Source organism: Myotis lucifugus, unplaced genomic scaffold (assembly GCF_000147115.1).
Source record: "Myotis lucifugus unplaced genomic scaffold, Myoluc2.0 scaffold_0, whole genome shotgun sequence".
Lineage (NCBI taxonomy): Eukaryota > Metazoa > Chordata > Mammalia > Chiroptera > Vespertilionidae > Myotis > Myotis lucifugus.
Window position 1 is genome coordinate 51821568 of NW_005871048.1, and position 21856 is coordinate 51843423.

The following is a 21856-nucleotide window of genomic DNA, read 5'->3' on the forward strand; positions in this document are numbered from 1 at the left end:
CCCCCTTAACGCGAACGTTCATCACTTAGGAACTCTCCTAAGATGCCTCTGCTTACTATGAGGGAGCACCTGAGTCCACTCACCCAGACTTACGTTATATTTCCGTGTGAACCAGCAAGAACTCACCAGCGTTTATTACCACAAACAACAGAGGGAAAGGCAAGGGGATATATTTTATTTTAAAAAATGAAAGAGCCAAGGAGGAATCTAGAGGTTGTATGAATGTGCGCACCGAAGAATTTTTATAAAGAGCATATTACTCAATTCTCCACTCCGCCTCCCCCGCCCCGCCGCACCTGATTTTGAACTTAAGCTCTATCCTAGACTCAGAACCCGAGGCAGAGGTAGTCATTTCTGCTCAGCACTCACCATCTTAATATCAAAGTTGGTGCTCTTCAAGAGCATAGTGTGGCATCATAAGCAATGTCCATATCCTGTGCCACCATCTGTCATAAAAACAAAGCTGACCCTTTTGCACTGCGTGGTTTTACTTCCGCGGCTCAGAAGCAGCATTTCACAAACAGCATTGGGGAATTTCACATTTCCTGGGTGAATGGGAAAGCAGGTGTGGAACATCAGTGGCTAGATGGTTCTTATTTGAACCCAATCCATTGGGTATTAATCAATGTTAGTACTTCACAACATTTCCAACAATGAACGGTCATCTTAAATGTGAAAAAATGACTTTTAGAGGGAGAACAAGCTTTGATTATCACAGCATAATTTCAGAAATTTTTGAAAATTAAAGGTAATAATTCAAAATACCTGAATGTAATTTCTTCACCATGATAACATAATTTAATGTCTGCATTTACTGTTGAAATTGTCTCCTTCTGGCCCTGGACAGTGTGGCTCAGTTGGTTGGAGCCTCCTCCCCATGCACCAAAACGTCGTAGGTCTGGTTCCTGGTCTCCGCACATACCGAGGTTCTGGGTTCAATCCCCAGTTGGGGCTCTATGGAAGGCAACCAATCGATGTCTCTCTCTCCTTCTCCCTTTCTCTCTCTCTCTCTCTCTCTCTCTCTCATTAAAAAACATCCTCGGGTAAGAATTAAAATTTTTTAAATGACATCATCTCCTTCTGAACGAAGACATAAATCGTATATAAAGTGATAAAACAGATGAATGCGGGAACAGAGGACCTTTTCCGGGACCACCAGAGGGCGCTAGATGTAAATGATAGAAACTATTTAAAGCTCAGTTTTCACTGTGTATTTAAAGCTCACCTACTTGGGGTTGCCCTAGTCGTCTTTATTGTTTCTCTTACCATGCATTATGCAATATACTTATCCACATTAGAAGTTAATTGCCCCCCCACACACACTTAAAAAAATATTTTTGTAAAAACTTTAGTTTTCTAAAATTATGAAAATTCCCGAAGGTCTCGGGAGATTTTCAGAGTACTTTATTAAGTTTCCTTTAAGATAAGAGTTTTATAGACAGAGAAACATTTATTTCCAGGAGGAGAAGCCAAGGCATCCTGCCTAAGTGTGCTTTTCCAAACCCTGGGAGAATAGATCCCTGTGAGCTGGACTCCCTGCTGGCTGGCATGCAGCTCCAATCTGGTAGGCGTCACAGCCCAGATTGTCCATGACAGCCACTCACCTGGCTTGGTCAGAACCTGAAGGGGCAGGTGCAATCCATCATCAGTGAAGTCCAGCTTAGTGGACAAACCACCCTCATTCCTCATCTGCATTTGTTTTAGGTCTTTAATTATAATAGACTCAGCTGAGAGAGTGAGTGTCCAGGGGCGGCTTTCACAGAACCAGAGAAAGACTTTCTCCTCAGCAGTGTTACCTGTTTCCATGGAGAACAGCAGAGCTAGAGTACACTGTGTGTGATGCTGGGGTCAGTTTACTGTTGGAAATCCAGGCATCCGTTATGTAAGTTGAAATAACTCTTTTGGCCATAATGTTTGTTTAAAACATATTTCAAACTATACTGCAAGTTTTGCTGGCTATATGAAATAATTATGCCTCCATACACTTTGAGGCGACAAAGGGTAACTAAATTGAGATAAATTCTATTTTCAAACATTAGGAACACCCATTTTATTTTGGCTGATGTAGCATTGCTTTTCCTTATTACTGAATGATTTTTCCTACAAATCTGCCACTGTAATAAAAATTGTGGCTCCTTTTAGAGCAGGAACATATCACAGATTTGCTAACTTTTTAATTCTAGAGTAAGTTAAGCTCCTAGGAAGTTTTACAAGATCCTCAGAACTTTGTTTCATTGGGCATAATAGGTCTGTGTTTGTGCTCTGGAAATTTATATTGATTTACATTCAAGCATTCACATCACAGGAGGCAGGGCAATGTCCTTGAGGTTGGCCCAGTGGTGTAAATGTTTAACAAGAGGCTCTTTGGAGCTCTGATTTGGAACGTTTGCTGGTTAACATGGGGTCATTACTCCCATCATGGCAGATTTCAGGCTATCGATGTGACATCCCTAAACACAGAATGAGGAGACAGTGTGCAAAATCAGCTCTCTGCAGCTGGTCAGCTCAGCCCCAGTACACGCACAGACGGTCCACACCCCACGCCCTGCGCCTGAAACCAGAGCAGTGGTCGGAAAACTGCGGCTCGGCAAACCATGGCTCGTGAGCCACATGCGGCTCTTTGGCCCCTTGAGTGTGGCTCTTCCACAAAATACCGATTTCTGCGCATGGGCCACGAAGTTTCAATCGCACTGTACGTGCACGCCCGCACGTGTTATTTTGTGGAAGAGCCACACTCAAGGGGCCAAAGAACCGCATGTGGCTTGCGAGCTGTGGTTTGCCGACCACGGAACCAGGGTCTTCCTAGGTTGGTTGCTGTGGTCATAAACCTTTCTACATCAAGTAGTCCAGGGTACTGACTGAAGTAGCCATGTGTATTTTTCCTTCTTAAAAAAAAAAAAAAAAAACCTGATTAGGACCAAGATCTTATTTAAAGGATTCTCAAAGGTCAGGAATCACATTAAGTTTTTCTTGAAATCACAAACCAATAGTTTTGGGGATTATAATCTTAAAACATAAGATGAAAAGTTAGTTTAGAATTTTCAGTTTACTGCAATTATATATTAACTGCCCTCCAAATAATAATAACTGTGTGGTGAGATTCTGTAGTTATTTTGTTCATTCATTGAATTCTTTAGCTATAACCTTTTTCACATTGATTTACTTTTTTTTCCTTTTTATTGAATTTAGTGGGTGACACTGATTAACAAAATTATACAGGTTTCAGGTGCACAATTCCATAACACATCATATGTACACTGTATTGCATGTTCACCACCTCAAGTTAAGTCTACTTCCATCACCATTTACCCTCCTATAACCTCCTCCACCTCCCATCACCACTCCTCACCCCCCCTAGGAATCACCAAAGTATTCTCCATATCCATGAGTTTTTTCTTTCTCTGTTATTTTTCTTTTTTGTTCAATCCCTCCACCTCCCCAAGCCCCCTACACTCCCAGATAACTGTCAGCCTGCTTTCTATCTATGAGTCTACCTATTTTTATAAGGTTACTAGAGGCCTAGTGCATGAAAATCGTGCACTCGGCGCGGGGGGGGGGGGGGGGGGGCGTGCCTCAGCCCTGACTGCAGCATCTCGCAGTCCAGGAGCCCTCAGGAGATGTCCAACTGATGGCTTAGGCCCATTTCCCACAAGGAGCAGGCCTAAGCCATCAGTCGGACATCCTTAGCACTGCTGCGGAGGTGGGAGGGGCTCCCGCTGCCGCAGCTGCACTCGCCAGCCTTGAGCCCGGCTTCTGGCTGAGCAGCACTCCCCCTGTGGGAGTGCACTGATCACCAGGGCGCAGCTCCTGCATTGAATGTCTGACCTTCATGGTCAGTGCACATCATAGTGACTGGTTATTCCGCTGTTTGGTCGATTTGCATATTAGCCTTTTATTATATAGGATTTGCTTGTATAGCATCAGTAAGGTGGAGATACCATGTAACTGTCTGCTACTATGCGTCTCTTCTAAACTCCGTGTTCAGTGATTTCACACACTGGTAATCAAAATCAGCCATGGTGGGAGTATTTACACCAGAGAAATTGGAAAATTCTGCAAACCAGCCTGTTTTTCCCCCCAGACAACTGGTTGTCACACATTTATCAGTACAACATCACATGTGTTTATGCAAAAGGGGCTTATCAGTCATCGTTTTAAAAAATAGATAATATCTGCCATCCAAAATAAAGGTCATGAGAATATGGCTTATATCATCTGGAAACAATTTGATTTTTTTAAAATGGTAATCATCTTTTTACGTGCAATAAATTTGAGGGTTAGCCAGTGTTTGGAGCAGTCCACATGCTTCTGTGCTCACTCCAGGGCCTCTGTTGCAATGGAGACAGGCTAGTGGTTACTGGATAGTACTCCCTGAGAGGTCCAGAGTGCAGAATGACAGGTGATAACTGGGCCACGTCACACCAGCCTGTCCCCTTAGTCCAGAAATCCAGGAATGGGGAAGGCTGGTTGGCCATGCACTTTTCACTTCTGCTTTTCAGAATAGCTCAGGCTGTGATCATATACTTATGCCACACACACACAATCCTGACATGTTTTCCTTTTCTGCATACAATTTAACTGGGTTTGTTTTATTCTCTCATTCTCCTAAAAATTATGAAATGATTCCAATGTATTTTACCCTATGTGCCACAGTGCCCTGCTTTGACATATATTTCATGGTTGGTTATCATGTTGTCTGCCTGAACCTGCTGCCTGTCTAATCTGCATCTAGCCCATCTCATCAGTCACCCTCAAAGTGCCTGTTCATTTATACAGGGCCAGGCCTGTGGGCCCAGCAATGGGCCTAGAGGGGTCATACACCAAAGCTCTTGAGCAGAGGAAACAGAAACCTGGGGTCACAGAGACCACAGCCAAGGTCTCAGTTATTCTGCCTCTTGTTTAGATGGGCCCTCTGGCCTCAAACCCTCACCTGTCATGGGCTTCAGCATGGGCACTCCATCCTTGGCTTCTCTGCCTTCCCATCCTTGGCTTCCTCTGCCTCTCCCAAACCTGAGGCATGCCTTTTCTGACCGTCCCTGGATGCCACCCACTCTGTTCCATGTAACCACAGCTATCTGCCGGGACAGCACAGGGACATGTGGACAGTTTTGTTTGTGAATAAAACCTTCTTTTTCCAGAAAATAAATAATTACTCGAGTACTGTTCAGTTGTTACCAAATGCCACTTCTGTAGGGAGATGTTTTATTTTACCTTATGACTCCAAGAACTGTGTTCAGCTCACGTAAAGGCTGTATAGAGCCCCAGTTTTAAGCATCTACAGAACAGCCTCCTAATGACATATATTGGTAATAAAAGAGGAATATATATATATATATATATATATATATATATATATATATAAATGACATTAGAGTCTGCATGAGAATATTAGTATTGGGGTCTCATTAGGCATGCAAGAGGTCTTTGAAGACTGTTCACCTCATTGCAAGGGTAGATCTTCCCATCCCTCTTTAGTGCTGCAGCCTAACATCTGTTTCAGGCCTGCTGGCATGCTAAGCTGCTATTTTCTGATCATTGGAAAAAATATGGGGTAGGCAGCAGGCCCTCTTGGGAGGTGTGCAGGCCCATCACTAGCATGCAGATGGAGGCACATATACCATTGTTTAAATATCTGAAAGGTGTAAATCAAGCTAACACATCATTAACTAAGAAAATTTTGACCCCAGCCTTGACAAATGCAGCTTCACGTGGTCTCAAAGCCCAGCTCTGAGTGTGGAGGATGGCCTCACAGGGAGAGCTGCCCCTGGCATGAAGCCACCCCTTCCTAGACAAAGACCTGTCCTGCTTGGGATAGCAACAACCTTTCCCGACCTTTGAAGAGCAGAGATGATATCATTAATGATGGTATCGAGAGAACAAATCCTGGCTATAAAATAAAAATAAGCAATTTTCTATAAGGGAGACACTTTTTGGAGAAGAAAACTACAATGTTTCCTGTACTTTTCACAGAGAGGAAGTGACTCAGGTGTACACGGAGTACAATTGTAAGACTGTGATCGAAGCTCTGCAGGCCTATATGGGTGCCCAGAAATCTGATAGCTCCTTGGAATTTTCTTGACTTAAAAAAAATCATTTATTTGAATTTGGTATTGGCTAAATACTGTAAATTCCACTGGGAAGAAGAGTGTGGCACATGTCTTGGAAAGGCCCTGGAGTGTGAAATAGGATCAAGCACTAAGAGCTCAGGCGAACTGGAGGGTCAACAGTGGCTTTCATTGGGAGCCAATACACAAATCAACATTTAAAAATGTTCACATCTGGGAAAACCGCAAGTGTGTATTCTGCCTTTTCTCCTAGATGTTCAATGATTTAGTAACCAAATATCAAAAAATTAGCAGCAAAGAATGCCCATCATATTTGTCTTTTTAACTGTTGTCTGAAAACTTGACAACATGATTAAGGCAAAATTTCTTAGCACAATGAAGATGTTTGTAAAAGACTGAAATATATGACTAAAGAAATGTTTACTGCTATAAAAATTATAGTAAAATTATTAAATATAATAATCAAAGTCAATTTTTTAGTTTTACTCAGCCTACCATCTGTTTTCCCTTTGAAGTGTTACAGAATTTGCTGGATTGGTTATAGGAACAGCAGTGACTTCCCTTTGAAAGGCCACTTTTAAAGTATTCCCTCATCTCTGATTTTTGTGCATTGTACAGTTTGGACTTGTGGATGGGTTGATATTGAAAATTCCTCCATCATTTTGTACTGAGTGAACGTGTCATCTGGTAATAGGTTACATTTGAAAACTTTTGTATTCTGTTTTTTGTTGTTGTTGTTAGCTATTTCTTTTTTATCTTTAATTTCTTTATTGGTTAAGGTATTACAAATATGTCCTCATCCCCCCATTAACCCCCAACCCCCCCCCCCCACACTCATGCTCTCATCCCCCTGTTGTCTGTGTCCATTAGTTTGGCTTATATGTATGCATACAAGTTCTTTGGTTGATCTCTCCCCCTTACCCACACCCTCCCTTACTTTCCCTCTGGGGATTGACAGTCTGATCGCTGCTTCTCTGTCTCTGGATCTGTCCCTGTTCATCAGTCTATGTTGTTCTCTATATTCCACAAATGAGTGAGATCATGTTGTATTTATCTTTCTCTGACTGGCTTATTTCACTTAGCATAATGCTCTCCAGTTCCATCCATGCTGTTGCAAATGGCAAGAATTCCTTCTTTTTTTACCGCAGCGTAGTATTCCATTGTGTAGAGGTACCACAGTTTTTTAATCCACTTATCTGCTGATGGGCACTTAGGCTGCTCCCAAATCTTAGCTATGGTGAAGTGTGCTGCTATGAACATAGGGGTGCATATATCCTTTCTGATTGGTGTTTCTAGCTTCTTGGGGTATATTCCTAGAAGTGGGATCACTGGGTCAAATGTATTCTTTTTGAGAATTCTGAAATTACTCTTCTACTTTCAGAATATGACCTGGTGTCTCCCTACGAGGTTGACTACAGTGGCAACTACGTGTCCCACGAAATCGCACACCCTCAGAGGAGGAAAAGGGCACTGGCCCAGCCTGGAGTGGACTCTCTTCACCTGCGGCTGAAAGGCTCCAGGCACGACTTCCACATGGAACTGAAGACATCCAGCCATCTGGTGGCTCCTGGATTCATCGTACAGACACTGGGAAAGGGCGGCATTAAGTCAGTGCAGGCTTTCCCACCTGAGGATTTCTGTTTTTATCAAGGCTCCTTACGATCCCACAAAAATTCCTCAGTGGCTCTTTCAACCTGCAAAGGTTTGGTGAGTATAGCTCTTGCTACCTGCAATGAGATGGTGGGAACAGTGATGTGTGAAAGAGGAAAGATGACCCATTTCCCTTAAAATATTTGAGCTCGATTTTCTATTATTGCAGTGAAGACTTCTTTGATCTTAAAAGCTGGAGAAAATTGCCAAATAATCAGTTTAAAATATGTCATGCTGCCTTCTTTGGCCCATTTGAAAATAGCACACACATGTCTAGCCTTTTGTTGCCTCTGCTGTTCTGGAATAATTGTGAGAAAGCACTGCACCTTGAAAACTGTGCCTACAAATTTATGGCCACCTCTAAAGGCATTGACATTTTAGAAGATGGCTGCACTCTAACTGCTGGTCCATTATTAGTGTCCTAATTTTTAATAGAATGCAGTACTCAGCTGATTGGCCATGGCAATTATTTGATCAGTTGCTTGAAAGCACTTCTGTCATTCTGAAGAGGGCTAGTGGTCCAGTGCACGAAATGTGTGTGTGTGTGGGGGGGGGGGTTCCCTTAGCCCAGCCTCGGGCCTAAACTGGCAATCGGACATCCCTCTCGCAATCTGGGACTGCTGGCTCCTAACCACTCACCTGTCTGCCTGCCTGATCGCCCCTAACTGCCTCTGCCTGCCTGCCTGATCACCCCTAACTGCCTCTGCCTGCCTGCCTGATCGCCCCTAACTGCCTTCCCCTGCCGGCCTGATCTCACCCCTAACTGCTCTCCCCTGTCGGTCTGATCACCCCTAACTGCCTCTGCCTGCCTGATCACTCCTAACTGCCCCCCCCGCCAGCCTGATCTCGCCCCCAACTGCCCTCCCCTGCTGGCCTTATCTCACCCCCAACTGCCCTCCTCTGCTGGCCTTATCTCACCCCCAACTGCCCTCCCCTGCCGGCCTGATCGCCCCTAACTGCCTCTGCCTCGGCCCCCACCACCATGGCTTTGTCCAGAACAAAGTTGGATGTCCAGAAGATGGCTGGTCGACCTGGTCTAATTAGCATATTACCCTTTTATTAGTATATATAACTTGCTTGCAAACTTGGGTGTTCATTTCAAATGGGTTGATGAATTCATGGCAGGGCATTGCTGATCTTATCAGACTGATGATTCTATTGGTGCATCCCCCATTTTCTTAATATCAGAATGAGACATTAAGCATCATTTAGGTGCTTCATGTGGTCCCCTTTACTGGGACTCCTAGAGTGAGGGTCATCTGGGCAAGTTGAGAAGATACTGACCTTCAGGCTGACCTAAGCTGAAATATTAATGGTTTGTCTTTGACTTTCCTTAAAATGTCTTAATATTTTTAGGAAAGAAAATATTATTAGATTCTTTAGCATAAGTTAATCAGTGACACACACAGAGATATAACTTAGAGTGAAAATGTGTGGTCCAAATGCCTTAAGGCAGGGGTCCTCAAACGTTTTAAACAGGGGGCCAGTTCACTGTCCCTCAGACCGTTGGAGGGCCGGACTATAGTTTAAAAAAAAAAAACTATGAACAAATTCCTATGCACACTGCACATATCTTATTTTGAAGTAAAAAAACAAAACGGGAACAAATACAATATTTGTATTTGCATGTGGCCCGCGGGCCGTAGTTTGAGGACCCTTGCCTTAGGTCTTGACCATATTAAAGGTTTGGCAAACAGGTTTTTGAACATTTATTGCATATCTAGAAAGTGCTTTAAGTCTGCCTTGAATTTCTTTTCCTTTCTTGAAAAGGGGAAATCAGATTCTATATATCAGAAGAATTTTGTGTATGTATGTGAATAGTGGGTGCTGAAAGAGCATTCATAACCAACTTCTTAAATACTGAGTATTTGTAGATGCTAAATCCTGTTAATATTTTTTAAAAAATATTAACTTCTACTTTTTAGGGGAATTTGGTATGGGTTGGTCTCATGTCCCCTTTCATTTGTAAAAGTCTTCTGGTTTGAGAATGGATACAGTAGGAAGTGGCCAAGGATAGGGTGGTGGTTATTTGGCAAACTTGTTAAGCATGAAGAGAGTGTGGCTGATTTCTTACATGCTTTCCCAAGAAAAATAGATCATAATTACTGGGCTAACCTCTTCACATAATGCACTAAAGGAAGATAACTCTTCCTTGGCTTTCTTCAACAAAGGTTCAGATCAGAAATGGAAGCCATCTGTGTGGTAGGGAGATGCGCCATGCCCTTTAGAGCTCAGTATGATTGGATTCCTTTGCAGAGATTGGGCAAGGCGTTCCCAATAACCCAGCAGGGGTGCAGGCTCATTGGCTCTAGGGTCTCTGTGAGACCAGCCTCTCCCAGGACCTCTGAGCTGTGCCTGGAGTCTATCCCATGAATCGCCTTAGCTGGCAGCAGGTTGAGATTTCTGCCTCTCTTTGAACTCATTGAGAGTTAACAGTGAAAGTTGTAAATTGCAATTACATGAAAGATAAAGAATTGAAAAAGAATAGGAAAAAAGCCTCTTCTGGATAATAAACACTGGAATTTAATATTTTGGTCACTAGAATAGAAATCTGTATGATTTCACCATTAATCTTCCAAATACATTAATTCCGACTTCACTGACACTTTGTCTGTAGATGGCCATTACAAACATGACCTCAAATAGACTTTCGAGTGTGAGGTTCAGGGGATTTTGCCATATGATAAGACAAATCAAAGGCATATTTAAGGAAGAAAAAGGGAGGATAAAGAAGTCCTCTCTCTCTAGCCAGATTTAAAAAAATAAATGTTGAATGGGAATGTCCCTCGTGTGGCTGCCAAGTCTGTTATCTGTTTTCTGATTGATGGTTACCCAGCCCTCATCTTCCAAATCTGTTAACATATAAAGAAAACTAGCATGTGTTTTAAGTTAGATGATGGGTCTTTTTTGTTATTGTTGTTGTTCTTGGTTCTTTCAGATTCTAATTAAGTTCCAGGTAGATCTCAGTTAAGTGTTTATTTGTTTGTTTATTTTAACAGGGTTTCTAGTTGACCCAGCCATCTTATGGGAGTCTAGAGTCAGTAGAATTCTCTTTTATCTGCTTTGCTGGAGCTAAACACACCTTTGTAGATCCTAGTGGAGACCGCTTTGAAAACAAGATCCCTGATGATGGGAAAGAACCAATAGTCCATTCTTCTGATTTCATCTGTAGTATGGAACTATTTATTACCTTTAAGTGAATATATATTGTTTAAATAAGAGTTTAATATGTTGTATCATTCAACTTAAAAAACTGGTTTACAATTAGCAATTTCCAAACTGATAAATAGTTTTTCCTCTGGTCATCAGATATGGAGTTTGGGAACATATCGCTATAGTCCTCTAATAAGTGATTTGAGGAACAATGTGGAATATGTTTGGCTGTTGTGAGTAACGCTGCTATGAACATTTATTTACAAGTTTTTGTGCAGATATATGTTTCATTTCTCTTGGGTTTATACCTAAGGATATAATTACTGGGTCATATGGAAATTCTATGTTGCACATTTTGAGGAAGTGCCAAACTGCTCTTCACAGTAGCTGTACCATTTTGCATCTCCCCCAGCAATGTACAAGGATTCTAATTTCTGCCCATTTTGGCCAATTTTTGTAGTCCATCTTTTTTATCATAGCTGTCTTAGTGGGTATAAAGTGGTATCTCATTGTGGTTTTGATTTACTCGATAGAGAGTATTGGTTGACAGAATTGTTGTTGTATTTGGGGTGTTTTTTCCCCAGTACTTTGGATATGTCATCTTACTGCCTTCTGGATCCCATTGTTTCTAATTATAAGTCAGCTGTTTGTCTCACTGTAGTTTTTATGTTGCTATTTAAAGATTTTCTCTTTGTATTTCAGCATTTTTTACTATGATATATATTGATATGGGCGTCTTTGTGTTTATTCTTTGGCACTCCCATTATGCATATGTTGGTGTGCTAATATTTCCAACATTTCTCTGAAGCTCCATTTATTTTACTACATTATTTTTTTCTGTCTTCAGATTGCATAATCTTCATAGATTTATCTTCAGGTGTCCTCATTCTCTGCTGGCAGTTCAAATATATTGCTAAGTTTCTGTAGTAAGTTTTCAACTTAAATATTGTACCGTTCAACTCCATAATAATATCAAGTTCTTGGCACAAATCTGAATGAACTTTAGTTCTTCTTGCATAAAACATATTGTTTGTTATGGCATTAATACATAGAATACATATCACTTCTCCTAATATGTAATTATTCACGTTTTTAACAATTTTGGAATACTTGTAAATGCCACATTTCTCAGGTCTCTTTAAGAATTTCCTCACTTGGTTGGAGACTTACTTTGGACCCTGGTTTGAATTATACAAGGTTTTATTTCCAGCCACAAACCCCAGGGATTCTCTGGAAACTTTAGTCATTGAGAGTTTCTCTAAAGCACCCAATAAATCCTAGGAAACTATCTGAAATATTGCCAAAATTTCAACTGATGCTGAAAAATGTTCATGAGTTAGAAAAATAAAATGGGAGTACAAAGAAAGAATCAACATGAAGATTTTCAGAAGAGATAATATGAATTTTAAAAGAAAAGTGTCACTATCTGAAAAGGCTGGTGATAGTAAACCCAGTGGAAAATATGTCAGTCTGGGAAGACATGTGAGAGAGTTATAGAAAAAGTAAAGTTTTTAGGTAAAGTATGACCAAAATTTGTGGATATTAGGAAACAAAAAGTGAGTGTGGAGAACTGAATGAAAATACTTGATAATTCAATAAATTTCTGCTAATTAAGAAAAATATAGTTAGAAATTTGAAATTTATAAAAATGAATTTATTAGTCACTAGAAATAGATCAAGGGAACATTTTATAAGATAAACTTTTATACTTGAAAGGACCAAATATTTTTCCAATAGCTTACCATTAGTTGTAAACAAAAATTAGAAAAAATTAATTATAAAACTTATGGTTTTGTTCCACTTTCCTTATAGATAGGAAGTATAATGGAGATGATTAAAAGTCTGTAAAAGTCTATAGGAAGAAGACAGGAAGTCCAGAGGGGGTTGACAGGATGTCTACAAGTAACCAAAAGGAAATTCCCACAGGAAACAGGGAACAGGCAGAAAGTTTATAGGGATCAGACAAGAAGTTCACTGTGGGCAGACAGGAAGTTCACAAGGAGAAGGTAGGAAATTTATAGGGAGAAGACAAGAAGTCTATTGGTATAGTTAGTTGACAGTAAATGGATGTATCCAATATGGCATTCACTGTCAATATATAAAGAAGTTACCAGAGAGATGCCCCAGTGAAGGTTGAAAAGCAGAGTTCTGATCTTGTCATTATCCTTCTCAATATGCTCCCATTATACTCGAAGTAAACCCCTACATCCTCATTATGGCTGACTATGCCCTGGAGGTTTGCCCTTACCTATAACTCCAGCCTAATAAGGAAAACTCTCTAGATTGAAGCAGCACCAACTTATTTCTTTCCAAATAAGGCTGAGCTCCTCACCCTCTCTGGGCCTTAGAAAATGCTGTTCTCACTGCCTGGAGCACAATTCCCACCCCTCTTCAACTGGCTAAAGGTCTCAATTGGAAAATTACTCCTGGAAGTCATATTTCTCTTCTAAGCCAGGGTAGGTTCCCATGTAATACATTCATGACTCACCTTGGTTTTCTCCTTGAAAGGAATTTAATCCTTATTTTGGTTACTAGATCAGTATTTACCCCTTATAATATACAGTGAACATCCTAAGGGCAGCACCATAACCTCAATGAATGATCCCTTCGACCACCAGCACATAACAATATTCCTTGCCCATGGAAGTAACTGAATGGGTGGTAGAAGGAAGAGGGGTTGGATGAATGGATGATTGGATAAATGAATGGATGGATAGGTAAAAGGTTGCAGTTTCAAATTCTAGTTTCATTAATGCTGGAGAGAATCCCTGTATCCAGACAGAGGGTGCAGTGATTGTAAATAGCCATGTCTAGAAATGGTGCTGTGTAAGTTGTGTTCGGAAAGCATGCGTTTCCTAGGCAACCACCACACAGACCCAAGCCAGTCTGTGGAGGCCTTGGGAGCATATTTACACAGCCCAAGTGCTCTTCACATTAGCATGGTCTCAGGAAAGGCTTCTGCAAGTGAGTACTTTTCCAGTCATAACCCTATAAGCAATTTTCTTCAAAGGGTAGCTAGAATCTCTAAACAAAATTCTGAATAGCAAATGTTGCAATGAAAGGTTATGATGCAATTTATGTAAAGTGTGTTTCAAGAAACTAACTGGCATTTGTTCATTGCTTAGCCTTTTATACCTTAGTGTGTGCTCAGATATATTATCTCCATTTCTTGGACATATTTCTTGATTCTCAAGCTTATGACAAGGGTGGGTTGTCTATTGCACATTCAGATTTCTGAGAAATGGCATTCTTACCACCCCAAATCCTTCACAAAAGGTGATGAAGCAAATTTATTCTGTGTTAACTTTCAGAGATAAAAAGGTATCACTTATTATAAAATAAGAAAAATAATACATATTTATTGTATTGAGATAAACATATTAAGCAATTGTTTTATCAAAATCCAGAACCAACTTAGTCAACAAGCATTTTGGAGCACCTAAAATTTAAAGGCTGTGGTAGTTAACCTGAGAAATAAAAGAACAGACATACATCAACTCTTTTTATGCAAAGAAAGGTGCCTAGCTATACATTCAAACAAGAAACAGAATAAAATGACTTCATAAAATAAGCAAATGGGAAATATAATGAAAAAAAAATGGCCTTTAGAGTCAGACAAATCGAATTTCTCTCACTAGCCAAGTGGCTCACCACTGTGCAGTCCAGTTTTCTTAATTTGTAAATAACACTGGCCTCATATAGTTGCATGAGGATTAAGTGAGACTATAGATATATATTTTTAAAAGCCCTTTGCACAGTGCTTGGTGCATACTAAGGGCTGAGCAAGTATTTGTTCTCTTCCTCCTACCCCCATTATTAAACTATGTAATTTGGATTAAAATTTAATTAGAGAATAACTGTGCATGTTGTAATACAAGCAAGTTCAACTAAAGTTAAAGAACCAAGAGATGGAGTTACACTGACCTTCAGAGAAGCCGCACAGTTGAGGTGGGGAAAGGATTAGACCATATTTTGGTTACAATAGAAACTTTTAGGTGATTTCTTGAAAGCACTTTAGGATGATAAAAGACATATCATTTGAGCAAGCAATTTAAAATGCAAGAGCATTGCTTATGCAATTCTTAGAACCATTGCTTATGCCCATGTGGTTGATAGAAAATTTTCTATTCCCAACACCTGGGAGATTATTTTGTGCTTAGTGAGGTACCATAAATGAGGGAAGTGCCCAGAACAGCTGACATTTTGACTTTGTATTCCCCCTGCAGCAGCCAAAGGAGCTATAAACCTTGTTTTATGTGCATAGATTATCTCTAACTGCAGATTGGGAGTCTTGACTATTCCCTTTGCAGGTCATCATTAGGTAATAAAACAAAAAGTGATGGATTGCAGAATAATTAAGCCAAAAGAGAAGCTAGGATGTTTTATATCACAGTTCTGTTTCTGGTTGAGATGTACAAGTATGTGTAGAAGACTTGGGAGACTAAATATTAGATGTTGCAATATGCAAGGGCTGTGCCGTGTAAGTGTGCCATATGTAGAAACATAAGTCATTAATGTTCCTTAAGAAGGTCTATAATATAAGGCAGTCTTTTATTCACTATTCAGTATCATTACTATTAATTTTAACTGTTGCTTTGATGCATACTGTAATTATATGTTTACTGCTTGAAAACTTTTTTTGGATCTATTTGCAATCATAATTTCTTACCTCTGCCTCTAATAATCCAATATGTTGTCTTTCAGGAGTAGTTTATGAGTTTATACATTTAAATAAAGTTGAGCTCACAAACCCCCACCACTTTTAAGTTTCTTGTTATTAAATCTCTGAAAAGATATAATAATACATGTGTCATACCCTCCTCCAGTGGAGGAAGGACTAGATCCACTTGGTTTATTAAATTTTTTGAAGAAATACTAACACCCACGTATTTGAGGTGGGGACAAGTCTAAAGTCTCAGAATGACTGCAATCCAGACTGTGGTCAGTGCAATGACTTTATGGGAAACAAGTGTTTTCTCTGAAATTGGGTTCCAAATTTGGACTGGATCATGCGAAATTTTACATTTACTTAGAATAATGGATGCACTCCTTACTTAAACTAAGCAAACACAGCTTCACCTCAGGCCTGAGTCACACATGTGCACTAGTGGCTGAAAGAAGGCAAATACAGCTTTTAGCCTCACCAGAATGGCCAACTGCTCCTGGATGACTGAGTCCCTATTTGTAAAGGGGACACACAGTGTTTAAAATGACCTGTGTACTTATGTCTTAAAATATGATGTAAATTAGTGAGAATAATTTGACAGTCTCACAGATTGCAATTTAAATGTAAAAATGTCCTAAGAACTCGTAACTTAAAATTATATTGTTGAATGACAGTCCTCGATTACATATATACCCAATAATTACATATCTTATTGTATATGTATGCTATAATAAAGTATTACTATATACACTGTAATCAGGCATTAACATCCATTCTAGCCAATATCCTTACCCAACTATGAAGGCCAACCATATTAATTACATGTTGACATTGTATCATGTTCTATTTTATAGTTTGCAACTTAATCATCTCATTTGGCAATTATTCACAGTTTAGATTTCACCCTCATCTCATGCAATTTAAAATGGATTCGATTTGGAAACTTCCAAGATGTCTCTTCTGTTTGATCTTAGTTTCAAAGTCAACCCCAACAAAACTTGCTTCTCTGATTTCAGCCCTTTCATCTACCCTTGGTCAAAGGTGTGACCAGCTTCAGGCTCTGACATGTGGTGCAGTGGCCATGACATGGCTGTTGCACACACAATGCACATGTGCATAAAGTTGTAGAGTAAGCATAATAGGTAATTTATTCTTTTATATTTGGCTAGACATAGAGACAAAGATGCATGAGGGGAGTCTGGTTGTCATTGCCATCATTTTAGTTGGATCCTGTATGGAGAATTTCTTTTATGATGAGTTAACTTCCCAAATTTCTATAGTGCTTTGATTCACTTTCCATTCACATATTCTTTCTACTGTTTTTTATGTCAATAATCACACAGCACACATTTATACTCTTGCCCAGAAAGGTAGCCTGTGATAATATTTTTCTGTCATAAGAAAAGTAAACACATCCTTAAGGCTTTGACATGCTTCAGTTATGGTGGTTCTTTGAAAATGGTGGTTCCTCTGTTCTTTGTAACCAGACAATGAGGAGGATTGTGATGGTTTCACGCAAAGGTTGTTTATCTCACCTACCCATCGCTTTTCTCCAACACCTAAACCAGAACCTTGGGGAAAATTTCTTAACCTAAAACTGCTCTAATGCTTAGTGGACTCAAGTAATTGGAGTCAAAACTGTTCCAATGCTTAATGTACTCAATGCGTCATTATTTTGAAAAGACTTAGTTGCAATCTAGTCCATGTTTAGTTGTTACAAAAAAAACATATATGGTGAATTCTGCTTCTTTATTATAGGATGATGTATGTTAAAGTATGTGTTAGTGATGCAATTTGAATGATTTCAAGAAATATGATAATATACCCATTATAAATAACGATGAACATTGATATTAAAATGAGCACTTACTGTATGCCAGGCTGGGCATTTTTGTAAGCAAATTAATTGCATGCATTACTATTGCATTCTATTAGCAATACTAGAAGAGGTTCTGTTCCCATTATGTACAAAAGGAATCTGAGGATCAGACAGATTATGTAGCCTGCCAAAAGCTGCCATCTAACAAGGGACAGAATCCAGATTCCAAGGCAAATCTATTGGGTCTCAGAACAAATGATGAGCTTTCCACACAGCACCCATGTCTCCTTCCAGGGTCATTCGCCATCTGTATCCTTGTGTATCCTTGGAATCTAATTGATTGGTTAGACAACATTGGATCTTGTCAGTAAAAACAAAAAAAAAAACTTAGATGTACAAAACCTGCGCTTTTAATCACGTTGATGCTTGCGAGGGGGACAACTGTGCAATAATTGAGTACCACCTCACTCAGAAAACTGATTCCTCCAGAAACTTTGTAGGTGAGGGCTTTTATAGCTCTGTGTTTATAGCTCTAATGGTTATCAACTCACATGATTATAAAATTTGGTGACAAAAGACCGGAAAGAGAGGACAAGACAGAGAACATATGTTTAAAACATTTTTAAAAACATTTTTAATCCAACACTAATCAAGGAAGGCTATATAAATTTCCCATTGAAATAATGGCAGGTCCCTCTAATTCACCCTAATTCTCACTAGCAGACACTGTGCCTTCCTAATGGATAAGACAACAGTGTTTACAACAGCATTACTCCCTTTCATATGGCTGAGTCAGAAATGGATGTGAGAACTGGCAGAAAGGCAACTTCAGAGAGCATTGTGATCTTAGCCTTCATTGGCTGACCAAGAGAAATGAATGTCTCACTTGGAAATGACTAGAAAACTGATTTTAGGATATTCTATTTTTATTTTGTGTGTGAAAAAAGTATGTAAGAGATCATATAAATATCCCTCATCTATCTTTTGGGATATTTTGTGGTTGAATGGATTAGAAGCCTAAATTAGCATTAGCATCCAGTTATTATGGAACAGTGTATTTGTAGGATGGCTGTTTACCCCTCATGGGGCTGCACACTATTTTTATGGCCACAGAAGGGGAGGATGAAGCCGAGCCCACGCTTATTAGGAGTTGCTCTCTCTGAGCCACAGTGAGGATCGAATTCTTTCCTCACTGGCGGGCAAAGGTAACAGCTGACTGCCCTGTGAAGGTTTAGACAAACCAGCTGTGAATCACACTAAGGAACCAACCTAGCCTGTTCTTTTCATTATTTGTTTTGCTTTTGTTTCCTTTGTTTCCCTCTGGAAGTGATGGACCTGCCCAGAGAGCTTTCCAATAGTGAGCTCTCCCCTTATGCCGGTGCTGTTTGGAAGGTCTCTACATTCTCATAGATTAATTTTGCCATAGCATTTGCCAATGTTTTATTTCTACAAAAAAAGATGGCATTTGCTTAATAGATTCTTCAGCACCGCGTATTAAGAAGGCAATCAAAAATACACCATTTTGAATATGCATTGCCACATTGTATAATGATTATAGGATTTGATCTGGCAGCCTGGGAATAGGACTGATCATAACTTTTATAATCCCCTTGAGATACTCTGACATGTGTATGAAAGTATATGCAGTCATATATATAACTGAGGCTGGAATTTGTGAATGGTCAACTTTGGTATCCAGAGTAACGGATGTTTAAAGGAGCTGCCTAGAATGTTCCATGCCTAACAGAGGTCATGTAGAACAGACAGTGTTGGTATAAATGACCATCCCCAGGCCCTATGGTACAACAGCAATTATTTAGCTATCTTTTACTAGTAAGTCTATTCCAGTGAACTTAATGGATAGTGTTGTACTTGGTACTGCTGTTGATATTTACTAATATACCATCAGAAAATATTGATGTCTAAAGTCATCACTTCATTGCTTGAAAAGGAGGAAGATTAGTAGTAACAAACTTTATACCAAGTCACATTGTGTCCTAGAAAGCCAGCCAATATATGAAAGACATTGACAAAAATGGAGGGGTTGTGTGTGTCCTTCCTGAGCTCTGGGGTAGGAAGTGAAAGATGACAGTTAAGCACAGGATGTGCGGGCCTTGGCCAACAGGACTCATGCCCTGGATGTGTCTTGGTGGTGGGTTTGTGAATCTTATTAAATAAACCTGTTTTCACAAACCCCCTTCCCACCCCAGAGCTGCTGAGTCAGAACATCAGAGGGTTGAAGGTAGGAGGAGCATGAATTTCAATGAGCTGTTCACTTACTTCTCATGGACAGAAAGTTTTGAGAATCATGGCTGGGTATGAAAAGGTTATCAGACTCTATGAATAATACCCGTGATCTGTGGGCCCTTCTTCAGGGAGATCCATGAGTGCCTACTGTGTACCCACAGCTGGACACCCATAGGTAAAGTATATGTGTCGTCCTTTTCTTTTGGACTGCCCAGTTCGGTGGCAGTGGGAGGAGGAGATGAACTGATTTCAAATCTTAATCATCTTTTAGAGTTGCTTTGGTGAAAATGAGACTGGACAGATTACTTTTCTCAGCCTTGCAATTTTCCATGCAATCAAGGAAGGAAGCTCAGACAGCTCTCATGCTCCTGGGGCTTTAGGCACCCTCTTGGCTTCATTATTTGCCTGATTTCTTTTGCAAGAAACCTGACCTTTAAATGGCCTTGCAGTCTGTGCTGCACTGTTTGTTAGGCTGTTGTTTCCAAGAACACATCTTCGAATGAACTTCATCCCACTGTGCACCTAGGAAGCACCCAGGTGTGGAGGGAATGGCCATAAAAACTCAGCAGGTCTGGCCTCCTGTCCTAGTTGTGAGCCCTTGTTCCTGGTGCCTCCATCTTATTGTCTTAATGCTTTAGGGAGGTGTAATTTACACAACAGAAACTCACCAATTTAAGTGCACAATTCAGTGATATTGTGCAGCCATCTCCTCAATCCAGCTTTAGACCGCTCCTACCACTCCGTGCCCAACTGCAGTATTCTCTGCTCCCAGCCCCAGTTCACAATAACTGTTCTGGTTCCTGCCTCTATAGTTTTGCCTCTTTTTCTTTGGCATGTAGTAGAAACAAAATCAGACAATACAGGGTCTTTTGCTCTGGCTTATTTTGCTTGTCATGATGTTTTTGGATTCAGCCATGTTCAGTAGTTATTTCCTTGCCTTCCTTGCTGAATGATATTCCATTGTAAAACTATACCACGTTTTGTTTATTTGTTCACCAGTTGATGGACATTTGGATTGTTATTTTTCCCACAAAAATGTAGCTGTTACTTCCTACCTTGCAAATCTGTTCTCAGGATCATTGATAATAGGGTATTCAGCCCCTAGAACAGAGGCAAGCACATCGTAGGTGATCAATAAATGAATGCCATTATATTAATATGATTAACAGGAATATGATGTGACCTTCCTGGAACCTTCAGCTTCAAGAGCACTAGATAACAACACCAAAGAGACTAGATATCAACACCAAGAGCACTGGAGAAGAGAAATACCCAGTGGCATAACTAAATAGAGAAAACAGCTGACTCATGAGCTAAGTGTCAGCTTGATGAGTTCATAGCAGAATTCGCCTCAAGCTGGAAACCTGCCACTGCCAGAGGGAAGGGTGCCATGGGCTTGCACACTGGGATGGATCGAGTGTGTGTGGAAAAAACATGATAATTTCAGCAATGGCTTATAGATCCAGGTGACAACACCCTGGGGTCCCATGGCCTCTAATGAGAAACATGTGTGCCTGCCCACGTCATGACTGTGGCTTACCTCTCTCCCATGAGGACCTGTCAATGGCTGTCCCACTCTGCTGTGACTCTCTCTGCCATGACACACTGGTAGTGGCTGTCTAGCTCTGTTGTGACTCTCTCACTACCTTTGGCCTTTTGGTCTTTTTTTTTTCAACCTGCACAGAGTCTTGTACACACACAACCTCCTCTTTTTTTTTTTGCAACTTTCTATATGCTGCCCTCATTAAAAAATATATATGTATATGTAATCTTCACAGCCATGCTAGGAAATAGCTGTAGATGTATCATCTGCTTGCAAATATAGGAACTGGGTCTCAGGACACACACACACACACACACACACACACACACACACACACACGAGTTCACCCTCTGAAGAGAGGCAGATCCAGGACTTGAACCATATATTTTGCTTTAGGAGCCACTGCTTGCCATTATACCACCGCAGCGTGTGCCACAAGGCCGAGACTAACATCTGCTCCATCATTAAGAACATGATGGCAAGCAAATCCCTATACCTCACACTGTCACTCCAAACTGAGTAATGAGGAAGATCCAGGCCAGTGGAGGTCTGGTGGTGGTGTGTACAGGAAACAAAATGAGTGGGGGTGAAGGCTTTGAGGCCACGGGGAGTCTGTGTGTTTCTGGAACAGGAACAATGGCTGGCACAGCAGAAGCATCCTGAGCCACAGGGCCTCCCTCTGGTGTCTTCACAGCCAGCTCATCTCATTTAGG

General features: G+C 40.4%; 1 protein-coding gene across 1 annotated transcript in view; it reads left to right on the forward strand.

Annotated features, from left to right (window-relative positions):
* The window catches only part of ADAMTS16 (ADAM metallopeptidase with thrombospondin type 1 motif 16), a 112092-nt gene that overhangs the window by 9914 nt on the left and 80322 nt on the right, over nucleotides 1-21856 (forward strand). Inside the window, exon 2 of the mRNA XM_006081570.3 lies at nucleotides 7447-7772. Coding sequence (XP_006081632.1) covers nucleotides 7447-7772 — 326 coding nt within the window. The remainder of the gene's footprint in view (nucleotides 1-7446; nucleotides 7773-21856) is intronic.